We start from the raw sequence: 25,510 nt of genomic DNA, 5'->3' as shown, positions 1-25,510 counted from the left end.
CTCAATCACCTCAAGTGAGGTCTAGTAACACCTGAGGTTCAATGGCTCCTGAACAGGTTCATACACACTGAAATCATAAGTGTGAAGCAGCTGAATGAAAAGGACATATAGAATAGATCACCTAAGTTGGAACTTTCTGCTTGGTGAGGGCAGTGGCTCATGGAAAGGTGGTGAAAAGATTTCCTGGGCTGACTTTGACTTATTAAAGATTTATAAATAACAACTGCTGCCTTTCTTAGTGATCATTCATGGGAACTGAAGTGATACTGTTGATGTCATGATTTGGGTTTAGAGTGCTCGATGAATCTGAATGAAGCACTCCTGAGATCCAGCCAAGCGTTTCAGTCGACTAAACTTTGCCCCACCTCAGGTTTCAAGTTGGCCCACAATTCTGTGTCTGTTTACTTAGATAAGTGAAACTTAGACCTTGGTAGGACTTGTTAGTACACCACTCCATTTTGAAGGATATCCTCTTTTCAAGCAGAAGCCAATGAAAGGCCTTCATGGTCGGTATTAAGTAATACACTCAGCTTAAGCCACTGCTTTAGCATTTTCATCCTTCACAGGAATCAATGCTCTTCAAATCTTTGGACCCCGTAAGTAGTGTGGTAGATCTATCAACAACATTTCAACATAACCCCACACAATTTAAACACCATGACCAATGCGGCCTTGGAAGGGAGACGCCAATCAGGAAATAAAGTTACGGAATTTATTACAAACACTAGCTCAAAGTCATGTAGACTATGCACAAAACCAAGTTATGAAGGTACATAGGTGGTCATTCTGACCCTGGCGGTCTTTGACCGCCAGGGCGGAGGACCGCGGGAGCACCGCCGACAGGCCGGCGGTGCTCCAATGGGGATTCCGACCGCGGCGGTAAAGCCGTGGTCGGACCGGCACCACTGGCGGGGTCCCGCCAGTGTACCGCGGCCCCATTGAATCCTCCGCGGCGGCGCAGCTTGCTGCACCGCCGCGGGGATTCCGACCCCCCCTACCGCCATCCAGATCCCGGCGGTCGGACCGCCGAGATCCGGATGGCGGTAGGGGGGGTCGCGGGGCCCCTGGGGGCCCCTGCAGTGTCCATGCCACTGGCATGGGCATTGCAGGGGCCCCCGTAAGAGGGCCCCTACAAGTATTTCACTGTCTGCTGCGCAGACAGTGAAATACGCGACGGGTGCAACTGCACCCGTCGCACAGCTTCCACTCCGCCGGCTCGATTCCGAGCCGGCTTCCTCGTGGAAGCCTCTTTCCCGCTGGGCTGGCTGGCGGTCTGAAGGCGACCGCCCGCCAGCCCAGCGGGAAAGTCAGAATTACCGCCGTGGTCTTTCGACCGCGGAACGGTAACCTGACGGCGGGACTTTGGCGGGCGGCCTCCGCCGCCCGCCAAGGTCAGAATGAGGGCCATAGTCTCCAAGGGTTGCAAAAAGCATCAAAACAGATCTAGGCAAACTAACATTAATAAAACCAAGCATTCTAGAAGAATACCGCATATCACCAACAAAAATATCTGAGTTACAGAGATTATACGTTGCTTAGAGTTAACAATCATCAGTCAATTCAAATTAGCAAAGTCAAAAATCTTTGGCTGGCCACAGGTCAACCCTACAACCAACCAAATCAGGAAAATACATGTGTGAGGAGAATCACATGTATGGAAAATACAAAAAGCATAAAAAATGGCAAAAATAATTGGGAAAAATAATCTTGGACTGCAAGGTCACTGACTAAGTTAGATAAAGATAAGAAAAAAGGGAAAGCATCTGCATGTCAGAAGCTCGATCAAGAATCTTCGGAAAGGGAAAGTAAAAGGATTTCTAAGTCTAAAAGGGGATTTCAAAGGCAGGAGCAGAGAGGAAGATACATCTCGAAGGGTACAGCCTTCAGGGAATCTTCATCAGCAAAAAGCTTCAGGATCAGCAAGCATTAGGACAGCATCTAGGGACTGCAACGGACTGCCCAAAGTTCAAGTGTCCATCAATACCTCAGAATTCACAAAGTATTCTGATTCATCAAAGATATCAGTTCATGTCACATTGAATGGGCATTATCCAATAGAAATCGACTGTATGACTCCAAAATGAAACAGTTCAATTCTTTCCCAGGTCTGTCATGGGAACATCTTCCATCTGTGTGACTCCACGCGCCTTTGAAACAATTGTATACAATACTAGTCCATGCTTTACGATAAAGACACTATGCTACATTCTCCCTATACATAAACAATAGAGCCTATTACCAACCTGCTAAGCTTCTCATGAGAAAATAACCTAAAAGAAAGTTCACATAAAAAAATGAATTAGCTTTTCTAGCACAATCACAGATTACAGGCTTCAACACGCCCACTCATGCTAACCCAAGGGAATTGTAATAATGCATTTTATTAATAAGTTTTAGTAAAACACGTGCAATGTGCAAACTTATAAATTCAGCATTTAATAATATTTGATTAATATGAATAATACATTTTATTTTCAAATAGGAAAGCTTTGCTACTGTGTTTTATAAGGTACAACAAAGAATTGCATTTCTCTCACTTTTGCCCATATTCAGAAACATTAAATATTAGTCTAGAGTCCAAATTACATTATATATCAATTTATCCTAACATATGATTACATTTAAATGCCACCTATAGTGAACTCCGAAATACAAGCAAGTGCACATTTAAATTGTGTGTCATTGCAGCTTTTGTCCTTCAGTATCTTGTATAACTTGTAAAATTCAACTGCACTTAGGGCTGATAAGATCACTACCAATAGGGGTCTCAGTATGGTTGCCTCAATGTTTCTTTCCAGATTTCCAAACCAACTACCGATGGCTGTAAAAACATTTCCCATAGCCTCCCATGCACCTGTTGCTGTCAGTTCTTTCATGTCTCTTTTCAAGTCAGTCATGTTTGAGATGTACTTTCTTATCTCATTACTATTGTCAGGGATGCATGTGCAACCTGCCTTCCTTCACAAGTAATAAGTCTAACACAAGACTGTTTTGCAAAACCATTGATCTCATAGCTACCATTTATGTGTCTATTAACAATCTGGCACCTGCGGTGTCTGTGGATAACTTATCGACAATGGTTTACAATTTTCTTATCTTGATTTCATTTAAGATCACACCTAGTGATGGAATTATGGCACCAAAAATATCTCCTGTAATTTCTGAAGCACTTGCTCCTCTTTTGACTCTGGATTTTGTTTTCTCATTCCAAACTGGATCATTAAAAAGTTCCACATGATAAATCTTTGGAAAAACTACTCCCAGGTAATATGTTCCATACCAGCCTTTCAGCAGTTTGTAATAGGCATTTTTCCCGTATATGAAATAAACACCTTGTGTGGCAGGGTCTTGACCATTCAGCATAAAAGTCCAAACACCTTTGAACAAACATACATATCTACGCTCACTATTACCTGCAAAATGTGTGTCAGTTTCTGATTTCGGCCTTTATATATGTAACTTCCCTACATGTTCCCAATCAATAGCCAGAATCTTTGGTTTCCAGATACTGAATGTGTTACATCTCTCTACCAATTCTGCAAAACTACTCCTTTTTCTATTTTGGCTTTCATTGCTCACCTTCTCCCCTCAACTTGTCCAATTAATTCATTTTATACAGTACTAAGAATGCAAGTTAAATTATTCTTAAATAAAGTAAATGCAAGTTTAATTATTATATACTATTCCAAATGTAAATGTAGGTTCAAAGAAACCTCTCGCATAATCAATGTTCTTTGCGTTTGCAATGCTACTAAATGTTTGAAAACACTAAATCATAATTTGAATAGAAGTATTGGCAATACTCTTGCTTATAAAACAGTGTTAATAACAGACTATAGGGAATTCCATAGTTTAGGGGGTAAACTGTGATATGTAACTCCTTCAATAACTGATGAAGACAGCTGTGTACACCCGTAACAGTCTCTAGCTTTCATTGTCTCAATATATTCATGCAACAACTTATAATACACATTTGCTGATAAATAACCTTTAGAACTACCATTATGTAAATACTTCTTATCTGTATGAAATACATTTTGATCTGCAAGGGGATTTACTAAATTTAAATCAAGTGTGGGTGCAATCTGATCTGAATCATTTGCTATGGGCAAACTCAAACCTATAAACAATAATTTAATCATGATAACTGTCACGACTGCTAGAATTATGCATATGTATTTACACGTATTATTTCTATTGCCATTTGTCTCAATGAGTTCTCTAATTCCAGACTAAACAATCTGAATTCAAATAAAAAAATAAAAAAATCAAAGAGACACTTATTTATCCCTGTCTCTTTTCAGTTCTTTTTATTTCTGAGCAAAGCAATAAAAAACTGTCTGTTTTAACAACACAATTATTCACAAAGTTCCTTGATCTTCTAGAAAGTTTATCAAGAATTTCTCTATTTGCACATTTTCAAAAACATCTACTAAAGGTTCAAATGTCTCTAATAAAGGCACAGTTCACAATCACTGATAATCACTTCCAAAATGTAATGCCTGTCTTCCATGACTGGCAATGAGATTTCAACGTTCAGTTCCAAATCAATTTCAATCTCAAGAATATGAGCTACATTTGAATTGCTAGCACAAAAGGTAACAAATTACATTCAGGTGCTCAGTACCTCCTGCTAGACACTGTTTCTTTTCAACTTTCTGCTTACTTGACTCTCGGCATCACTTTCACTTTGACTCAACTCTTCAAATTCTTCAGCAACAGCTGGTGGCACTTGTACAGCAGGCAAAGTCTTCTCTTTAGGCCAATTGTCTCTTGGTATAACTCTTTTATCTAGCACAAATGATCCTTCATCACCATCCAAGCTTGCATGGGTCAACCGATTCTGCCTCAACCCTTCTTTACTATCCACTGTTGTTGTTTGTTCGCTCAGAACCCCATCAGACCCAGTCTGTGCTACAACCACTTGTCCAGCCCCAACAGCTTGGCTAACCTGATCACTCGCACTCGCTGTAACTGACCCTTCTGGAACAGGCGCTGTTTCATCAAGGGGACCCAGAACTTTGTGAGTGTGGCTAGCATGTACCCAATTAGGAAGGCCATTATACTTTACAGTTGTTGTTGTCATAAGGACCACTTCGTAAAGGCCTTTGCCACACGGATCCAAGCATGTGTTTCTTACATGTTTCTTAAGCTTAGGCCAGTCACCAGGACATAGGTCATAGCACAGTTCCTGCTGCGGCTGTATAGTAGCCTTCCCAACCTGATGAGACAAGGAATGCACCATATCAGCTAGTCTTTTGCAATATTCCAGCACCAAGTCATCTTAGTGTTCACAAGTGCATTTGCTAGCACTGCTGGCAATCTCATAGCATGCTCCATAATGATTTGATGAGAAGACAATCTTGTTTTCCTGTTGGGCGCACTACACATACTCATCAAAACAAGAGGCAATTCATCTTGCCATTTCAGTGGTGTGAATGCACATACTTTCATCAGTCAAAATGCCAGTGTTCCATGTATCTGTTCTAACAACCAGAAGCTTCTGGGTAATAACTGCAATGCAATCTTTGTTCTACTTGTAACTCTGCACACAACATTTTAAGGACCTCACTGTTGAAATGAGTTCCTTGGCCTGACACTAGAGAAGTCAGGAATCCATATCTAGGTATCAATTCTCTTAGTAACAGCTTTGCTGTTGTGAGACTATCATTTCTCCTAGTGGGATAAGCCTCAACCCTGTGTTAGAAAATACAGACCAAAACTAAAATATATCTCAGTACATTGCGCACTGGCAGCTCAATAAAATCCAACTGCATTCTGTTAAACGGTCCTCCTGACCTATCTATGTGACTCAGTGTAACAACTGTATGTTTCCCTATATTCATTTGTTGACAAGTGACACATCAGTGACATGTGGCTTCAGCAATCACTCTAAATCTAAGATAAACCAATGTTTGTCTGAAGGTTCTGACCATTGCGTCTCTACCTACGTGTGACTGTCCATTGTAATGTTTTGCCATCAGGTGCAGTAAGCTGTTTGGCAACACTACTCCTCCATCATTAGAAACCCCAAAATCATCTTCATTCCTTTTTAAACAACCAGCTCTAATCCAACTTTGCTGTTCTTCCCCTGTCACTTCTTTCTGCAATATTTTCACTTCATCCCATGTGTCAACAGCAGTCATCAATAAATGTTGGCTTGTCTCATCCTGTGTAACACTATTCCACTCTCCATTAAAGGAGGTACAACTAAGAGCACAATACCTAGCAATTTTGTCTGCATAGGTATTACCCAGGGTAACATAATCAGTTGATTTTCTATGAGCTAAACATTCAACAATGAAAATCTTTGCTGACAAATGTAATGCATTTAACAAATGGTAAATGTTGTCACCGTTTTGGACTGGGTAACCAGAAGAGGTCATAAAGCCTCTCTGGGACCATAACTGTCTGAAATCATGAACAACACCAAACCCATATTGGCTATCAGTGAAAACTGTCACTTTAAGCTGTTCAGAAACACAGCATGCTCTGGTAAGAGCAACAAATGCGGCTACTTGTGCTGAAAAGACTCCTCAAAGCCAAGAGGTTTCTATCACACCTGAAACTGTGCAAACTGCATAACCTGCTCTCAGGGTACCATAGTTATCTCTCAAACAGTAACCATCAATGAATATGAAATAGTCATTGTTGTCTAAGAGAAAATCTTGAATATCAGGTCTTGATTTGGTGTACAATTCAGTCTCATCAAGAAAGTCATGCTCAACCTCATCTTTGCATTTTTAATAGAAATATGCATCAGGGTTGCGGGGTTTAATAGTGTACATCTTTTGATATTCACATTTGACAAGGCAAGGATCACATGCTCATAAGTGGTTCAATGGGCACTTGTCAGGTATTGGGGTTTGTACAGGTTCACAAAATCTCCTCTGAATGGGGGATAACAACCTTCAGTGGATGTCCCATCACAATGCTTTCACACTGGTCTATGCTGACGCTGAGGGCAGCGATTCCTTTAAACAACCAGGCAGCGCTGCAGCTACAGGATCAAGCGTGGCAAAAAAATAAGCCAGGGCTTGTTTGCATTTCCATGCAATAGTGTCAAAACTGAGATTGCACATTCGTCTCTTTCACAAAAAACAAGAAAATCATTTGTTATAATCAGGCATTCCCAGAGCTGGGGCTCGGCATAGGCTTTCTCTCACCTCTGTGAAGGCATGTATGCAATTTTCATCCAATGGTACTGGATAAGTCACATCCTTGTGTGTTAGCCTCTGTAAAGGCTTGGCCAAAAGGGAAACGTTTGGAATCTACTGACGACAGTAGCCAACCATTCCCAAAAACATTCTGACTGCTTTCTCTGTTACTGGAGGATTCATTTTCATGATTGCTGAGATTCTTTCTTGTGTCACTTTCCTCACACCTTTCTCAATGTGATGACCTAAATACAAGACTTCTGTCTTGCAATGCTGTAATTTTGTAGGGGAAACCTTATCGCTATTCTCTCCTAAACGATTCAAAAGGGCAATGGTATCTCTTCTGCATGCTTCTCTGGTGTTTGAGGCAATGAACAGGTCATCAATATACTGCACTAAGACTGAATGACAGAGCTTTTTAAGAGACTCCAAATTCTTCGGCACCATGCTAAAACACAACTGCCAAATTTAAATGTGAATAAATACTGGCTTTCCTCAAGCAATAGTACAGAGAAAAATGTTTGGCAAAGGTCAATAGCTGTAAACAACTCCGCTTCACAGAGAATTTGGAATAAAATCTCTCTAGGATTCCGAACCACGGGACAACATAGAATGACAATCTCATTCACCTTTCTCAAATCTTTATGCAGTACTTTCCTCTGGGCTTCCGTAATCCTAAAATAGGAGAATAATAGGGACATTCCATGATTTATTTTAAAATACCCTGTTCAATTAAATAATCATTTATAGGGGTAATTCCGGCAATTGTCTCAAGGGACATAATATACGGGGGTGTTTTTGGATACACTGCACTTGGTTTTACTGTTATTTTAATGGGCTCAACACCTTTAATGAGTCCTATTTCTTTTCCTGAAAAATCCCAAACTTCTGGTGTTACAGTTTCTTTCAAATCATCTGGCAAATCACTACATGTTATCATAAGGTACAATGTGACACTCAGGTATTGCTCTACAATTTTACAGGGCACATTTTCCTCATTTGTCTGAATCGCTATTCCTTTAGGTGTGCAACTGATGGAACAATTCAGCTTACACAACAGATCGCATCCCAGCAAACGTACGGGGCTTGAATCATCACAGACCACAAATTGGTGCTCATCTTCAAATGAACCTATTTTAACAGGGACATACTCTGTTACAGGATTTGTGAATTGCTTATTGGCAACTCCTATAACCTAGATTCTCGTTCCTGAAAGGGGCAAATTTGGTACTTCAGCTGTTCTGACATTGGAAAGTATAGCACCAATGTCAAACAAGAATGACACATCATGGCCCGTTACGTTTGCATTTACAAAGGGACCACATTGATCTACCTCTAAGGATGCACACCTTATCATCAGAACTATCACTGTGAAACATTTCCATGTGTTCCTCATCACTCAAATCAATTAAGGGAAATTGTGATGCAATCTGATTAACATTTGCATTCGCCATTTGATTCATGTTTTGCTGAGGAACAATCACCTGCTACTGTGTCATCGAGGCTTGTGGTACCTGCATCTATTGTCTTGGGGACACATTCACATTTTGAACTCAGGGTCTTTGAATTCTTTGAATTTGAGCCTGATTATTACCTTGAGTCTGAGCAACTCCAGCATTCTGCACTTGAACATTCGCATTATTTTATGGACATTCCCATCGCCAGTGACCCAACTTTCCACACGCATGACAGGGATTAGTCTTATTCAAAGACTGGACATCAAGAACACCTCCATTCTGATCTATCCGAACACCACATCCTTTGCCTTTATACTGGACCACATTTGTCACCTGGTGAGGTACTCCTTGCATTTGCACTAGTGTTGACCACCATCTGTGGATTCTGATTTGATTTCTGTTCAGCTTTCAATAACAAAATCATGAATTTTTCTTTAAGCTTTTTCTGTTTCAACTCTATCTCATCACTATAATACTTTGCATAATGCAGAATCTCATCAATTGGTTTATTCTGCCAATAAATCAGGTGCTGCTGAATCATCTCGCTATGTCTGGCCCTAAACTCTGTTCAAATCAGAACACGTAAATTACCAATATCCTTAGCTTGAATAGTCTCACTACCACTGTGATGCTTGAAAGCTTGCAACAAGCTCTCCTAATAAGCATGAATCAGTTCTTTCGTCTCCTGGGCTGTTCTGTCAATTTTCTGCCAATCAATATCTTTCGGGGACACTTTATCTTTCAGGAACTCAATCATCTTCTAATACTTTTTCATTGCCTCTTCAGATGGTGCACCTGTTACTGGATCTCTCGGAGGTTCAACTTCAGGCCAATCAACATGCGCTTTACACAAGTGGCGGCCGACAATTTTAATAATTGGCATCTGGCATTGATTGAACTGGACTAAACGTTGGTATTGACTGGTGCGGTATACAATTTTGAACAGGCCCCACATAAGGGGTCTGCACAATTTGACTCACATTAGGATCAAGGGCAATTTGATTTACAACTGGACTTAGAATAGGCTGAGCTGTGTTAACTTTCATAACTGGTGGATAAACCATGGATACTTGTGTCTGTGATTTTACAGGTGTAACTGGAACAATCTGATACAGGGTCTGCGCAACTGGAGAGGTTGGCACATTCGGGACTACATTCTGTACTGCTTCACCTCTCGTTCCTGTCTCAACTGAATGATCCAGTGTTCGATGATTCATTAATAACTGATTTATAAACTCATCTTCCAAATCACTGTCAAACATTACTGTCTTTTTACTCTGCTTCTGCTGTCTGTCCTGCTTTTTCTGCCTGTTACTTTTGAGTCTTAGGCTTTGTACTTCCGTCACCTTCCTCTGAAATAGCTGGAAACATTCTAATTCCATCTAATATATCTGCTCTCCACATCTTCTGTTCTGCATCCCATCTAGCTTCTGATAGTGTCTTAATTGCTTTCTGCATCCTATTCTCATATTTAGCTGACATTCTTTCACAGGGAACAAGTTCCCAAATACTGAGGGCTTCGAATTGTGCAGGTCTTAGAGACAGTCTAATTTCATACATTATTCACCTCAAATTGTCTAAAATTTTCAAATTAAATGTTCAGTATCGGCAGAAAGCTAAAGCACCTTCTTTCTCAGTAATTTTACACCATTGTTTAAGCCAAAGACATGCATGAAAACCTTTAGCGGATGATATAATATAACCTGGCGTTCCTTTTGATGGTGTTGTATATCTGCTCTAAATAGAATAAATACATCTCCCCTTAACGCACTCTTTAATGCTTTGAGACATTTCATTTGCGGTCAAATTCAATTAATTTCACAACTTGCAATCAAATCAGGAAATAATTTTAATCCTACAATCCTTTGCTGTCATGGTTCTCAACCAATAGCAACATGGTACTGCCCACCAATACTAGCGCGGATTGACACTAACCGACCTATACCAGCGTGGCACAATATGATGTCACCCTCACTTCGTTCAACAGCTGCAATCACTTTGCAATTGTCTCTCACACAATCGCTCACTCACATCTAATGCAAAATATTGGGAGCAACAAACAACAACTTTTCTGCACACTCCAGGTAGGAATTCAAACTTTTCAAAGCTGTATAGACTTACACTTCTCCGACTGTAGCTTTCGCAAATACACAATGAGTAAAAATTGACCAGCAGTCCGCACTCTGGTTGATATAGATCCTCTTTAGGCCCTTAGGATTCACTAAATACCAACCACCAACTCACACACTAATTCAAGGAAAACTATTGGCACTCTCAACGATGTCTCATGACAAGTACCTCACTGCAGACAATAAATTAACCAAGTGACTTCTAGGCTTGTGCGTTATCCTGGGATCTTAGGCCACAGTGGACCCATCAACAACAACAACTGCAGACATTTTTGAGCAAAAAGCGTCACAATCACTTTGAGTACGACGACTCCGCAAAACACTTCCCAAGATCACACTTCACCGCAAACTTCAAGCGAAAGCATCGCAAGCGCAAAACCCTATTTATACTCACACTCCCGTCACTTGTAGGCATGATGCTGGAACTTTCATCAATCTTCGGGACAAACCATGGGACAAGATATGGGGTGGGCAATCTTTAGACTGGGCAATCACAGAGGCTTTTGAAATTCTCCTTGGTGGTGTTCTCCATCTGTCCAATTTTTTTTTTTGCATTCATCCTTCAGGTCTCCTCAATGGGCGTTTTGGGCAATTGTCTCATGAAGGCACTTTGACCACCCTCATACCTTTAAGAACACTAATGCATCACATTTCCTAAGCTGGAACTGTAGGCCATAACATATAAATATTTACACTAGCTCAACCTACGTAGACGGGATGGCAAGTCCTTAGATATAGAACTTCTTAGCAAATCAACATCCAAATGAGTTGTTCTCTTCTAAGTGTATCTCAAATCACCTAAGATTTTATTAGAGGAATCTTCTAGGCCTCAAAAAGTGACATGGGCACCACCCTAAAAGATCCTGTACAGCGAAAATTGATCTTGTGAGATATAATCAAAATCATGTTATGAGACTTGCATCCTCTAAAGTTAAAAAGTGTCTAACTGCTTGATATCTAAACCTGAAAAATGTGTCAATATTTCCTTTGTATAGCATGTACCTTCACATTCTCCTGAGATGGACATCATTTTTTTGGGTGAAACATGTGTTGGCAATCTTTGCGTACAATGTGGTGCAATGAACAACCACTTGATTTGAAAACGAAGAATAAAGCAAAGCAAATACAACATACAAACATTGAACTACACCATAGTTGATGGTTGGTGTATGCAGTAGCTACCTTATTCTAATTTGATGTAAAGACAAAAGCTATTTCTTGAGGTTCATAGTATACACTCTAGTATTAAAGGTTAACTGCTTGTTTGTCAAGCACTAGTACAAAATGCTGCAGGAGCCTGCACCTCAGACCATTGGCTTCACTCTCTGTTCATGGCTGTATAACTGTGTTTTTTAAAATTGTTTCCAGTAATTGGGTGATTTCCAAGAGTTCAGGTCATCAGTGGCCTTAGTGCTGACTTGTGATCATGGTTAACCTTATTAATTCCAAATATTTCTATTTTGGATTCATTTGAGGACAAGGAATTCTCCCTCTTCCATGCTTTATTGTTAAGCTTACACATATATATATATAAGGATGTCAACAGCTCTAGAGCCAAATAACGACCCAACTCTCACAAGGTTCGGTGCTCTTTGATTTATTCACATAGTCGAATATCGCCAACTCACCCCTCCAAAAAACAGAATTGTCTACGCGATTTGGCTGACGCCTTCTACTGGTCAATTTGACACCACACACAATCGTCCTAAAATACCAACAGTGGTCCCTCTTCCATGTCAATTACATACTGATGTTAAGTAATCTGGCGGCCATCTTTTAACACGTCGATCTTTCATCAGGCTTCTCTAAATCAGCTATTCATACCCAGTCGTAATTGGCATCAGATAACATTATTCTCAAATTGTTACATATCTTATTCATGATTATCGCACAGCAAGATTGTCAGCACTTAGTAATAATAATATTAATAATATGAATGCATAGCAGCAATGTTATACTATTTAAATAGTGATATTAAGATATATATAATAACATAAAAGATGTTATCATTATAATATTAAAACCCTAAACATAATTGTATCTATGCATCAAACTATATCAATTACATTATCATTAAAAAAACGACTTGTGCAATAAAAATCCATCGATCATAAGAAGCAGAATTCCATGTTCAAAAAGACAATATCTACAAGAGGGAGAGCTAAAGTGACATGTGCATCATATATTTTCTCACAATGTCATGATATTATCATCCAAATATTGTCAGCTCAACCAGACATGTCAGTAAAAATTGGTGTGAAAAAAAAAATATTTTTGTGAAAAAAGTATTTTTCCCAATCGCATTCACATGCTGTAGCTTAATTAAACAATATAAATGCATTAAATATATATCCAATAACGCAGATATTTTTTCTAAGATTGGAGATAACATTCTCATATAGCAAGATGATTTGTAGAGATAGAGTAAAATGACATGTTCATTATGTACTTCCACAACCTGATAATCGTGTTCATCAATATTCTCTCACATGCTCAATTTAGATGAAAAGAACCACAGTGATGTCAATATTTTAAATCCATATTCTGAAAAATCAATATCATATAAGGTCTCTTCATCAGTTTCCCTGTATCAATGAATGTGAAGTCACATAGCCATTAAACTCCTCAATCATGTCTCTTCTTTATAATGATACAGTGATCCCAAATTCTATCTGCCATTTGACTACTAATCGTTACCCAATATCTCCTCTCACGATTCAGATGGACCACCTCATAACTTATCATCCCCCTATTCTTCAAATTTCAGTGAGGAGACCACCCCAAATCCCCTAAACTAAAGTGCCAAGTACAATTACAAACAATGAGTTTGAATAAAACAATGCCTTACAAATATATTATCAATACGGTTAATAAAAAAAATTCATTATTTCTTCTCTTCTAATCTAATATGAGCTATTTACACACTGCTCTCTACCACACATCAAGAAGTCAAGATCGCAAAACATGGTCACAACTAAATGTGTGGATCACTGTATCTTGATACCCATGTAGGAGAACCCAAATTTTTCATAAATGCACATATAATTTGGCATCCAGATTGTGTCCCCAAGGATTCTCTGAGCCCAATGATAAGATCATTTTAGATTCCATTTGTCTCAATTCTGATGTTCTGTCACTCATTCTGGGACCCATTCAGATTGATCTAATACCATAAAAGATCAACGAACTACAACGAGCTACAATCTCCTCCATGTATGTCCCAAAAATGTTTGGCCAGGGGATCCGTTCTATCTTGATTTTTAATGGCTCTAAAATGTTGCAAGAATCTGATTTTTAATTTATGAATGGTACTCCCTACATATTTTTTCTGACAACCACATTCTAAAACATATACCACATATTCAGTTTCACATGTAATACAATCTCTAATCATACACTTCCTGCCCTCAAATGTTTGAAAGCTCTGTACATTCATAGCACATTTGCATGCCTTACAATGGTCACATTTCCAAAAGCCCAAACTTTTATTGGTTAGCCACAATGTCTTGTTCGTATTCTGATTATTGACAAACAAGCTCTTAGTCAAATGATCACCTAATGACTGAGTCTTCCGATACGTGATTGGAAGATGTTGACCAATTGTCTTTTTTAATATGTTCATCTTGTAATAAAATATGCCAATTACGTTGCAGAATATTTCGAAGTTGTGAATGTTGATGATTAAATTCCAAAAACAATCGAGACGGAGAGTTTTTTTCAAGTGCTTCATTTGGAAGTCAATTTTTAAAGAGTAATTCCTCTCTTGTTTTGCAATTTACTCTACGTTGCCCATCAATTAAGATTTTGTGTGGGTATCCTCTCTCCAAAAATCTTAGTATCATGTCCATGGTTTCCTTTTCAAAGCTAGTTTCATCTGAGCAAATTCTGCGAGCCCGCAGAAATTGACTATATGGTGTGCTCCATTTCAATGCCTTTGGGTGCCCACTATTCCCATGTAATATGGAATTACATGCAGTTGGTTTACTATACACTGTAGTTGTTAACTTATGATTTTTAACTTCAAGCAAGACATCCAAAAATTCATTCATGTTCCTACTAAATGAGGTCTTCAATTGAATATTTAATTAATTGTTATTAAGCAGATCAATGTATTCTTGTAGGGCTTCTATCTGGTCATCCCCTATAAGGAAAAGGTCATTGATGGATCGCACCCAGAGGACTACCTTTTCCATATAGATGTTATATGAATCAGACCACGCAATTTATTTTTCCCACCATCCCTTATACAGGTTTGCATAGGTGGGAGCGAAGGAAGCCCCTATTTCTCTAACTTGTTTTTGCAGAAAACACCCATTATTATTGAAAAGGAAAGCATTGTGCGTAAGACTTAATGACAACATCAACATGAGCATTTCAGTATATGCAAAAATTCTATAGGCCGTGTTCTTAAAAAATACCTGCATGCCTCCATGCCATACTGATGTTTAATCAAAGTATAAAGCGACGAAACATCCATAGTGACCAGCATATAGATATCTTGCCAGGGAATGTCATGAATCGTGGATACAAAATCAGTAGTATCTGGTAAGTATGACGGCAGCTCAGCCACATAGGGACATAGAAAAAGCTCTAAATATCTGGAAGTATTTTCCAAAAGCGAGTCATTCATACTTACAATTGGCCTTCCAGGAGGATGATGTTTATGTTTGTGGATTTTAGGTAAAAAGTAAATACATGGCATTCTTGGAAAATCAACTTTTAAATATTGGTATTCTTCATATTCCAGCAGTTGATCTGTCCACCAATTGTCTAGCATCTCATGATAGATCTTTTGATATTCAACTGTGGGATTTATCTGTAACTTTTCATAGCGTTCACTATTTATTAATTGCCGATAGGCTTCCTGAGTATATTCAGTTACATCCATGATGACAATTTTACCACCCGTATCAGATGGCTTGATAATGATAGAATGATTGTCTTTAAGAGAATTCAAATCCTTCCAGTCTCTAGAAGTGATATTTCTGAATTTGGTGTTCATTATTTGAGATTCCTTCCTGAATTTATCGATATCTCCCACTATTAGTTCGTGAAATGTATCAATTAAGTTTCCACTAGGTAACTGAGGATTTAACTTAACGGAAGGTTTTAGAGAACTAGCTATGTTCAAATCCATTGTAAATCCCATCATTTTCATTTTTGTAATATCGGTGTAATCACTAGCATGTCTATTCTGTGGATCTCCTGCACTGTCATCGGCTAGATCCTTGATCATGACAAGATCAGAGGTGTCACTTATCATAAATTCAAAGTACCTCTCATGTCTTAATACTTTATTTGGCACATGGACCGGGGGTTTGGCTGCAAAATATTTAATGAGACGTAATTTTCGTACAAATTTGTATATTTCAAGCCGAGTTTTAGCATAATCCCCATCAATAGTTGGACAAAAATTGAGCCCTAAATTAAGAATCCGTTCTTGATTATTAGTCAAAATGATTTTTGAAATGTTGACAATTTTATTGGATTCAGTAAGTCACTCATCCAGGATCTAAGTCTAGTCTTTGTGTTTTGCGTCTTTTCCCCTTGCCCGCCTCATTTTGTGCCTCCACGACCCCGTCCTCTACTTCTGCTTGATTGTGGCGTAGCCATTGCATGAGTTGCATCTCCCCCTGAAAATCCAGTTTATTCAATGGCGCCTCATCTGCTGAAGATCCCGGATCTAAATTTACATCAGTGTTGCTATGCTTGATAGCCAATTCTTTTCCATTGTTCATTTTCTCTTTAAACCTTAAAGTGTCATATTTACGTGCAAAAGTGTAGATTTTGCCATGTTCATAATCCAATCTATCTCTATTGAATTTATGTGCTTTACGTGTTTTAATCTCCTCCTCCTGTTTGGTAATTCGTTCTTCCATCTTGCTTAACAGCAGCTGCACTTCATCCTGATTGGATACCTTTTCCAGTTCTTTCATCAAGCCTTTAATGGTTTTGATTTGTTCATCCATGTGTCGTTTTGCTTGAATAATAAGGGTACCCATAAGTTTAGCAGAGCATTCTGATGTCTTTGTTCTCCACTCTCCTAATGAATCCACATCCGTATCTCCCAATATGGGCAAGATTAGAATGCGTAAGCCATGTGGAACTCTGCCATTCTCAATGTATTTAGTTAATGAGGTCATCTCCCACCACCATTTTTAATTCTGAAAAGCGTGCCTTCTCTAGTTTTTTGATGATGCTCGCAGTGGTGTGTGTACGTGCACCGTGGTGTGTCTTTGCCACTACACAGCTGCTGGTTCCATCAAACAGCTCTGCTGCTGCTCTTTCCCATTATGCTCGACGTTCCGCCATATTTGTTAAATCAACAATCAATTTTGACCACGGAGGACCTGTATTTCCTAATCGATAGGATCCAATTTTCGTATCATCCACTATGATTTTTCAATACTGATGTGAAAAGCTCATAATATTTGGATACACTATTCCGTGAAATTCAGCAACCATCTTATGTGGAGGGGGCAATAATTTGCATCAAACCATTTATTTTGCATTTCTTGTAGTTGGTCATTTCCAACATGATTCTCCAGTTTATAACCGTCAAATTATTAATTATATCTGACATTAATTGAACCGAAAGCCGTCTGTCCCATACAACTGGGAAGCCCCACGACTACTCGCTGATGGTGTTCCCTGACCATGGGTGCCCTCAGACCCCCCGGACAACACATGGAAATACCTACTGCTCATTCGTATTGCTTAACGGGCTCCCAGCGATTCAGCGAAGTGCTGCGTGCTGCCTACAAATTCCTGAGTTTCCTTGATGATTACCACGCGCACTTTTCTCGCCATGCTAGCCATTATGCGTGCGAGGACCACGCTTTCAAAATTCTTCACACGAAATTGAGAGTTCATTCAAGATGCGGCTGCACATATATATATATATATATATATACACATACAAATTCACTTCTCCCTCCGACACGTTATCCAACATTTACTCCTAACTGGCTTTGAAGATTTGAAGAAAAAGACACCACAGCCGGGTATGTTCAAGCCAAAAAAGTCTGCTTTTAATTAATTAATTTTCAAAGTACAATTCCTAAGAAAGTGTGAGTGCTGGATAGATATGTTCTTTTTCAAGCCAAAAACGTCTGCATTTAATGAATTAATTTTCAAAGTGCAACTCATACGAAAAGTGTGAGTGCTGGAAAGATATGGTGATGCGTTTCAGCAACAAGCCTTCCACTGACCATAAAGTGCACAAGTGAATGTGATTTAAAAAGGATCATAAGACCCACCCTCTAAAAGATACATACAGGTTAGTTAAAAGGTTAACTTAATAGAAATCCAATGTATATATTTTAAATAATTAATACATAATTTAAGCATTACATTAACGATTTTAAAAAATAATAGCAATCCAAAATAAACAACACTAGAAAAAGTATTGGAATTTGAAGGGATTATATTTACTGTTCTTACTCCAATCTGAACAGCAGTAGGGAAAATGTTGGACTTTGGATGGGATAATTTACTATTTACACTTTATTCTGAACAACAGTTGAGAAAGTGATGGATTTTGGAAGGGTTTAATTTATTGTTCTCACTCCAATCTAGGCAACAATAGGGAAAGTAATAGACTTTAAAGGGGCTAGATTTAATATTCCTACTCCAAGTAAGCAACAGATGGGAAAGTGTTGGACTTTAGAGGGACACTTGGTAGATCCCTGGTCTTCTGGGATAAAACCTTGTAGGAGGGCCCCCGGGAGTGATGAGGGATTGCTGCTGAGAACGGGAGTGGGTTACCATATTGAGTGTAATAGGTGCACAGGTGCTCCTACGCCCTATGTGCCATTGACATTAGGAAGACTGTGGATTACCGTATAATAGGTCGTAGGTACACAGGTGTTTCTGTTCCATACAGTGGGAAGCCTCATTTACCATATGAAATCTAGTAGGAGTGCCAGTGCTCTGTGATGCATCTTCTTATGGTGATAATGGGTGATTTATGTGACTTCCTCTGACTATATTGGTATTACATGTACCCCGGGGTAAGATATGTGTTTTTACCTTAAATTGTCGAGGAAAACGAATACTATTTCAGGACTAACATGATATGCATACTATTTATGGCATGTATGACCTCTGTTATGTATTTACAATATAAGAAGCATATATTTTTATACAGCACTGTGTGAAGTCTCTTTTGTGGTGTGATTATTGTGTCGTTGGTGTGAGTGTGTTTACACGTGACCTCTGGAGATGAGCCTGACTGTTCTGTGCCAATCTACCGGGGGGAGAGCATAGGTTATCTTTGTTGTGTAACTTACTTGCCCTCACTAGAATGATGGGTTCTGCAAGGCTTAGGTGCATACTCTAGCCAATCAGAAACCCAATTTCTAACAGTTGCCATATGTAGAAACACAGGGCACCATTCCCACGTATGTATACAATGCTGCACACAGACAGACTGGAACTCACATACATCCAGCCTTAGACGCAACGCACAGACACTCTTACTGCACACACAAAAAATGGTCAAACACATTCAGCGTCCAATGCAACATCCCATATCCTCATATGCACTGGTGTTTACTAATATAACACATATACACGCGCACATGAATGCGCGCACATTCACACACACACACACACACACACACACACACACACACACACTCACACACATGCACTTTTATATAGACTGTCTGCTAAAATTGTCAGTTCTTTTGCCTTTCATTGTTAGAGGGCCATGGCAAGTATACACAGAATAAAACCATTTGTTCCCTCCTCAGGTGACTCCCCTGACGTGGCGTCCATACTGTGCCAGAAAGGTAAGTGTTTATGTTTTTTACCTTTCAACAGTTGGTTGAAAGATTCAGCTCTCTAGGCTAGGTCCACACTACAAATATATATCTGTATGTATATTTAGTGTTATTTTAGGAATTGATACACAGTGTGCAGATACCCGTTAGAGTCTCTTGGCACTAGGAATTGAGAGAAGACTACCAAAGAAGACAAGATGTTTATGAGTGAAAAGCCAGATTTTCAGTAGCTTTGATTGAAAGCGCCCTAAATATAAAGGAGAAGGGTATTCGAAAATTGGTTCACTAGATAGGAATAGGCACTGGAGATGTAGGCTAATAGTTGAAAGTGCCCCTTCAGTCAATTGCGAGTTTAGGCACTCAATAGCATATCACTCATCCTTGCACTCATACAGCAATTCATTCACTCCCTTGACTCAGCTTTGTTACTAGCTTTGTAACTTTTGAACTGCAAGCAACAAAGTGATCTCTGTGACCAAAGCAGTAACACCGTGAGCTATCCACATAAAATAGAGTTCTTTGATCTGCATGCTACACCTTAAAGCTGCAAGCATCTTAACCCTCTCACCACTTTATGATGATTTAGACTGCCATTAGACAAAACTCTGATCTTTCTCCAGCAGGAGCATTAATCAACAGAGTTATCTTGGTATTTTCACTGTTGCCTGAAAACGTCTGAAAGCACAAGGAACTCTGCAACAAGTGCTTTTAAACCCAGTGCTTCCCAAAGCTCAGCACCAGGTACGGCTACACTGGTCATACCACCCTAGAGCCAGCCCTGCTCTGCACGAAAGCCTGCAGAGAGTATTTTGTTACATGGGATCCCACAGACTACTGAAGTAGGTAAATGTTTTGGATTGGTTACCCCCGTAACAAACCCTTCATATGGATTTGATCTGGGAGAATCCTTGTGTGGTCCTCTTAGTAGAAATGTTACTTTGCTTAACCATCTTAACCATCTGGAATTCTACGGCTGTGTGCCTGGTGGTTGCCTTGTGAGAATACAGTAGGCCTGTATTGCTTAGGATGACAAGCTATAGGTCTAATTGGTGCACTGGAAAAAGGATATGTCTGATACCATAGGTCTCATCTGTTATTCTGAAAGGTTATGACAAAGGCAGTAGACCTAGCTTATTTATTGTGAAAAACAATTGTTAACAGTGGGTTATTAGCATATTGTGTGACAGGCAATAGACAGGTATTTTGTTGCATATTATCTCACAGATTACCACAGTATACAAGGAGTTGGCTCTGGCCATCCACTTTAATAAACCCTTGGAGGTTTTACTGTGATAATTCTTGCTTGGCCCTATTAAAATGGGTTTATGTGCACATGGATGGGCCTATGTTGGTTACGTTGTCAAGACAATTTCAAAGACAACCGGCTTTATTGTTTCATTGCAGAAAGTTATGCCAGATTCTATAGATTTTTATATTTATTTTGTGAATTGTTTTGCAAAACGAGGAGGCCTGTCCTAACTTATTGTGAAAAGGATGCATTAATGCCAATAGGCATTTAAGGATGGATTTTATGAAAGCCTACAGACAAGTATCTTATTATAAGGAAGCTCACAGATTGTTTTCGTAGGTCATGGTTTTGTTGTTGGATACCTCCTCTGACGCACCTTGGGGTTAGAAGATTTGTAAAGTGATATAACTTGTTAGGCCTCTTTGGAGAGATAGTATGGTACTTTGCTAACTGCATTTTTTATACATTTGCAATGTTAAGATTGTATGCCTGATTGTTGTCTTGTAGGAAAGATTCCACTCATTACAGTAAGTCTGAATTGGTGATGGTAACAAGCCAACAATAATAGCTGTGGGCCTGATTGGTGCACTGGAAATGTTTTCCCAAATGCCTTAGGTCCTGTCTGTTTTGTATGAAACACTATGGCAAAGGCAAAAGGCCTGGCTTATTTATTGTGAAAAGCATTCTTAAAGCTAATAGGTCTCTAAGGATGGATTGTTATCGCAGTATGTTACAAATGTAGACAGATAATTTGTTACATGTGATTTCACAGATTACCAAAGTAAGCAAGGGTTTGGGTATTGGTCACCCACCCCATCAAATCTTAGAAGTAGAAGATTTTCACAGTGACAATTCTTGATAAGCTCTATTGAGAGGGGATGTATAGTTTTTTGCTAACTGGAATTTTGTACAGGTTTGTAATTTTATAACTGTATGCATGATGGTTGCTGGTTTATGCTCCCTTTAACAGGGCCTCTGTTGGTTATAGTGTCAAGCTTTATCTGCTCATTTGGATACATACGGCAGATTACGTATGTGTGATCTCTTTAGAATGAAAAGTTATCACAAAGGAAATAGGCCTAACTTATTGCAGAAAAACATGTCTCATAGGCAATAGGTTGATTGTTATAACACTGTGCATTAGCCTTTACACAGAAGCTCACAAACCACCGTAGTAGGCAAAGGTGTTAGTGTTGGTGACCCACAGAAACAAACCATGGGAATAGAAGATTTGCACTAGGACAATCTATATTAAGCCCAATAGGGAAGGATTTTGATATCGTTTTGACAACTGTAATCGAATAAATGTTTGTAATGTATTTACAGTATACCTAATGGTTGCCTTGTGGTAAGGATAATGCCCAACACAGTAGGTCTGAGTTGGTTATGATGATATGCCAATGATAAAGGATATTGGGCTGATTGTGTATTTTGAAAGGTTACTCTAAAGGCAATAGGAATGACATATTGACTGTGAATAGCAAATGTTAAAGTTAATAGGTATTTAATTGTGGATTGTTACTACTCTATATTAAAGGCTAAGGATCGGCATTTTGTTTTATTGAATCTAAAAGATTACCATAGTAGGTACAGGTTTGGTGCTGGTTACCCCATTTGACAAGCTTTGGGTATAGAAGAGTTGCTCTGTGAGAATCCATGTTAGACTGTCATAGGAGAGATAGTAGATTGCTTTGCCAAATATAATTTTGTCTACTTTTGTAATTGTATATAATTGTATGCCTCTTGATTGCCTTGTGGGAAAATGTAAGCTCAGTACAGTAGGCTTGAATTGGTGTTGGTGACACACCCTTGATATTCAACATAGACATGATTGTTCATTTGGAAAATATTTTTCTAATGCCATTGGTCTGATCTATTTATTATGAAAGATAATGACAAAGACAGTAAGTCTGATTTATATTTTATGGAGCACACATGTCAAAGCCAATAGACCTTTCCGAGCTGAATGTTTTAGCACTGTTACAGCCTTCCTTTTATAGTTCCCCTTTATTTATTTTCCTCTTTATTTTTCTGAAGAGGATACCACAGCTCCCCAGGCAGTACTAAAGGGCTGCTTTTTTGCTGCTCATTTCTTCTACAGTGCACTGCATCCTCAGCGGCCACTTCCTCTAAACCAAGTGAAAATTATGCAATGCTGTTGTCTGTAGTATATCATGGTTTCATCATTCCTAGATGGCCAACAAGTTGGTTCTAAATGTGGCGGCTGTGCTGGAGCTTTGACCAATGATAAACTATGTACTACAATACCACTGCAAGACAGACACTGGCTGCTATATTGTGATGGCAGCATACTTTACTTGTCTTTTAATTTATCTTGCATATGATGTGTTTGTGCATGTTTTATTGTGAGTATGTCTGAGGGTGAAAGCTAGAACGAGATATTGGATGGAAGATTGATGCATGAGTGAGGGCAAATATGAGTGACAGAGTGCATGTATGATGACTTATTGCGTGCCTAAGCTCGTCAATGAGACAAATAACACTTTAATTCATAGGCCAGAACTATTAGCATTGCCAGTGCTAGTTGGTTTGTGACTCTTCCATCTCTCTTTATTTAGCATTCTGAGGCTCAACCCTCTTTCATTGTTTCATGTTCAGTTCTCTCGTTTTCAACAGATTCACTGTATGGAGACTATGGGGGTCATTCTGACCCTGGCGGCCTGTGGCCGCCAGGGCCACCGACCACGGGAGCACCGCCAACAGGCTGGCGGTGCTCCCACGAGCATTCTAACCGCGGCAGTTCAGCCGCGGTCAGAAGCGGAAAGTCGGCGGTCTCCCGCCGACTTCCCGCTGCTCGGGGGAATCCTCCATGGCGGCGGAGCGCGCTCTGCCGCCATGGGGATTCTGACACCCCCTACCGCCATCCTGTTCCTGGCGGGGGGTGGCATGGGCACTGCAGGGGCCCCCGTAAGAGGGCCCCACTGTGTATTTCAGTGTCAGCAATGCAGACACTGAAATACGCGACGGGTGCAAACTGCACCCGTCGCACCCCTGCAACTACGCCGGCTCAATTCTGAGCCGGCGTCCTCGTTGCAGGGGCATTTCCTCTGGGCCGGCGGGCGCTCTTTTGGAGAGCGCCCGCCGGCCCAGAGGAAATGTCTGAATGGCCGCCGCGGTCTTTTGACCGCGGTGCGGTCATTTGGAGGCCGTCCGCCAAGGTCATAATCACCCCCTATATATCTCATGTTTGTCTTCATCCAGTGCCGACCTTTTCTTTGAAGAACTGCACTTTGAAAACAAATTGCTTTATTTGGTTTCAACACAAGGAGGACACAACATTTATGTGCCCTCTTTTTGGACAGACATAGGAATTGAGGACACTATTGGAGAATTTAGTGACTTTATAACGAATATTTGTTCCACTGTATCTAATTTTACTTTACATCTTGTTCACTTCACATGTGCAAGATACTGGAAAAGTTCAAACTCATCACCTGCTTGGGGGCCAGGCTTGCAACTTTGGTAGGTACGATGATACATGCTAACTATACTAGTCTACTGCAGACCATGCAACACAACATGCAGTAATGGCACATGAGCAGACTTTCTTGGCAGGGCAGGTTAAAGACAGTAAAAATTAAAGTACTACCCAGGGTCCCGTTCTAGGCAAGATCCTGATCTTATTTCAGATGCTTCCATTACAAGCACCATAACAAACAGTCAAAAAATGACAAGGGGCAATAGAGGATTTTTATTTCAGTGGGAAGAGGAACAGACTGATTAGGTATATCACCTTATATTGTATCTCCTGAACATTGCAAAATACTATCAAGAAGCCCAAGTGCAATTTGTGGTAGGATGAGGAAGTCTGAGAAGCTTTGGTGCTTCATAGCCCAGATGATTGCAGGCACTCGTTGCTGACAAAGAAGTGTAGAGCATGGGGTCTCCCCTGCAGTGATCTGGGCAACATAAGAGGCAGTGAGAAGGAGTATTAACACATTCTCCTCACTGCTCATCCCAATATTAGGTAACCTGGACTTCTCCCCAGCTTTGGCGGAGGAGGCATTTGACAACTGGAGTATTAAAGGGTGTGTAAGGGATGGACATAATTATGACATGGCAGCAATCAAAATATTTGGACAGTTCAAGAAGGAGTATAACCTCATGGAGATTGGAAGACGATTATGTTGAAGTCCGGCACTGGGTATCATGTGCTAGTCACGCCCTAACACTATTGGAAAACTGGTTGAAAATAAATGAGGATGAACATACACCTCCTTGCAAACATATACAAACTCCTTCAACACTTACTAGAGTCAGAGGAGATGCTGGTCAGAAAAGGTGGCAAGCAGAAATAGGCAGAACTCTAATGGAGAAAGAATGGGGGAAATAGGCCATAGAGTTTGCACCATAACCAAAAGGGCAACAGAGGCAGTGGGAAAGGTGTTTATGTACTGCTACCATACCCAGCAAAAGTGCATGAATGGGATACATTGAGATCAGAACTCAGTTGGACATGTGGAGGAGCTGGAACGCTGTTGCAGTTACTTTTAAATTTTATTAAGAAGAGGTTCTAAATTATATAAATATTGTTTTTGAGACCAATAAACCAAGACTGCCTACATCTGTGATGTTAAGTCTATCAAATATACAGATATCCCCAGGGCCACTGTAATTGTGCAATTGTGCGGCTGCAGCAATTTTCGAATGATTATAGATTTTTTTTTTTTTGCTAAATAATCCATCGTCTGCTGCTTAACTTGCAGATTTT

General features: G+C 39.7%; 1 protein-coding gene across 1 annotated transcript in view; it reads left to right on the top strand.

The window, feature by feature from the left end:
• The window catches only part of LOC138285298 (ficolin-3-like), a 165,527-nt gene that overhangs the window by 40,058 nt on the left and 99,959 nt on the right, over positions 1 to 25,510 (top strand). Inside the window, exon 4 of the mRNA XM_069225041.1 lies at positions 19,500 to 19,538. Within this exon, the coding sequence (XP_069081142.1) occupies positions 19,500 to 19,538 (39 nt within the window). The remainder of the gene's footprint in view (positions 1 to 19,499; positions 19,539 to 25,510) is intronic.

Source organism: Pleurodeles waltl, chromosome 3_1, assembly GCF_031143425.1.
Source record: "Pleurodeles waltl isolate 20211129_DDA chromosome 3_1, aPleWal1.hap1.20221129, whole genome shotgun sequence".
Lineage (NCBI taxonomy): Eukaryota > Metazoa > Chordata > Amphibia > Caudata > Salamandridae > Pleurodeles > Pleurodeles waltl.
This window is presented reverse-complemented; position numbering and strand designations above follow the sequence as displayed.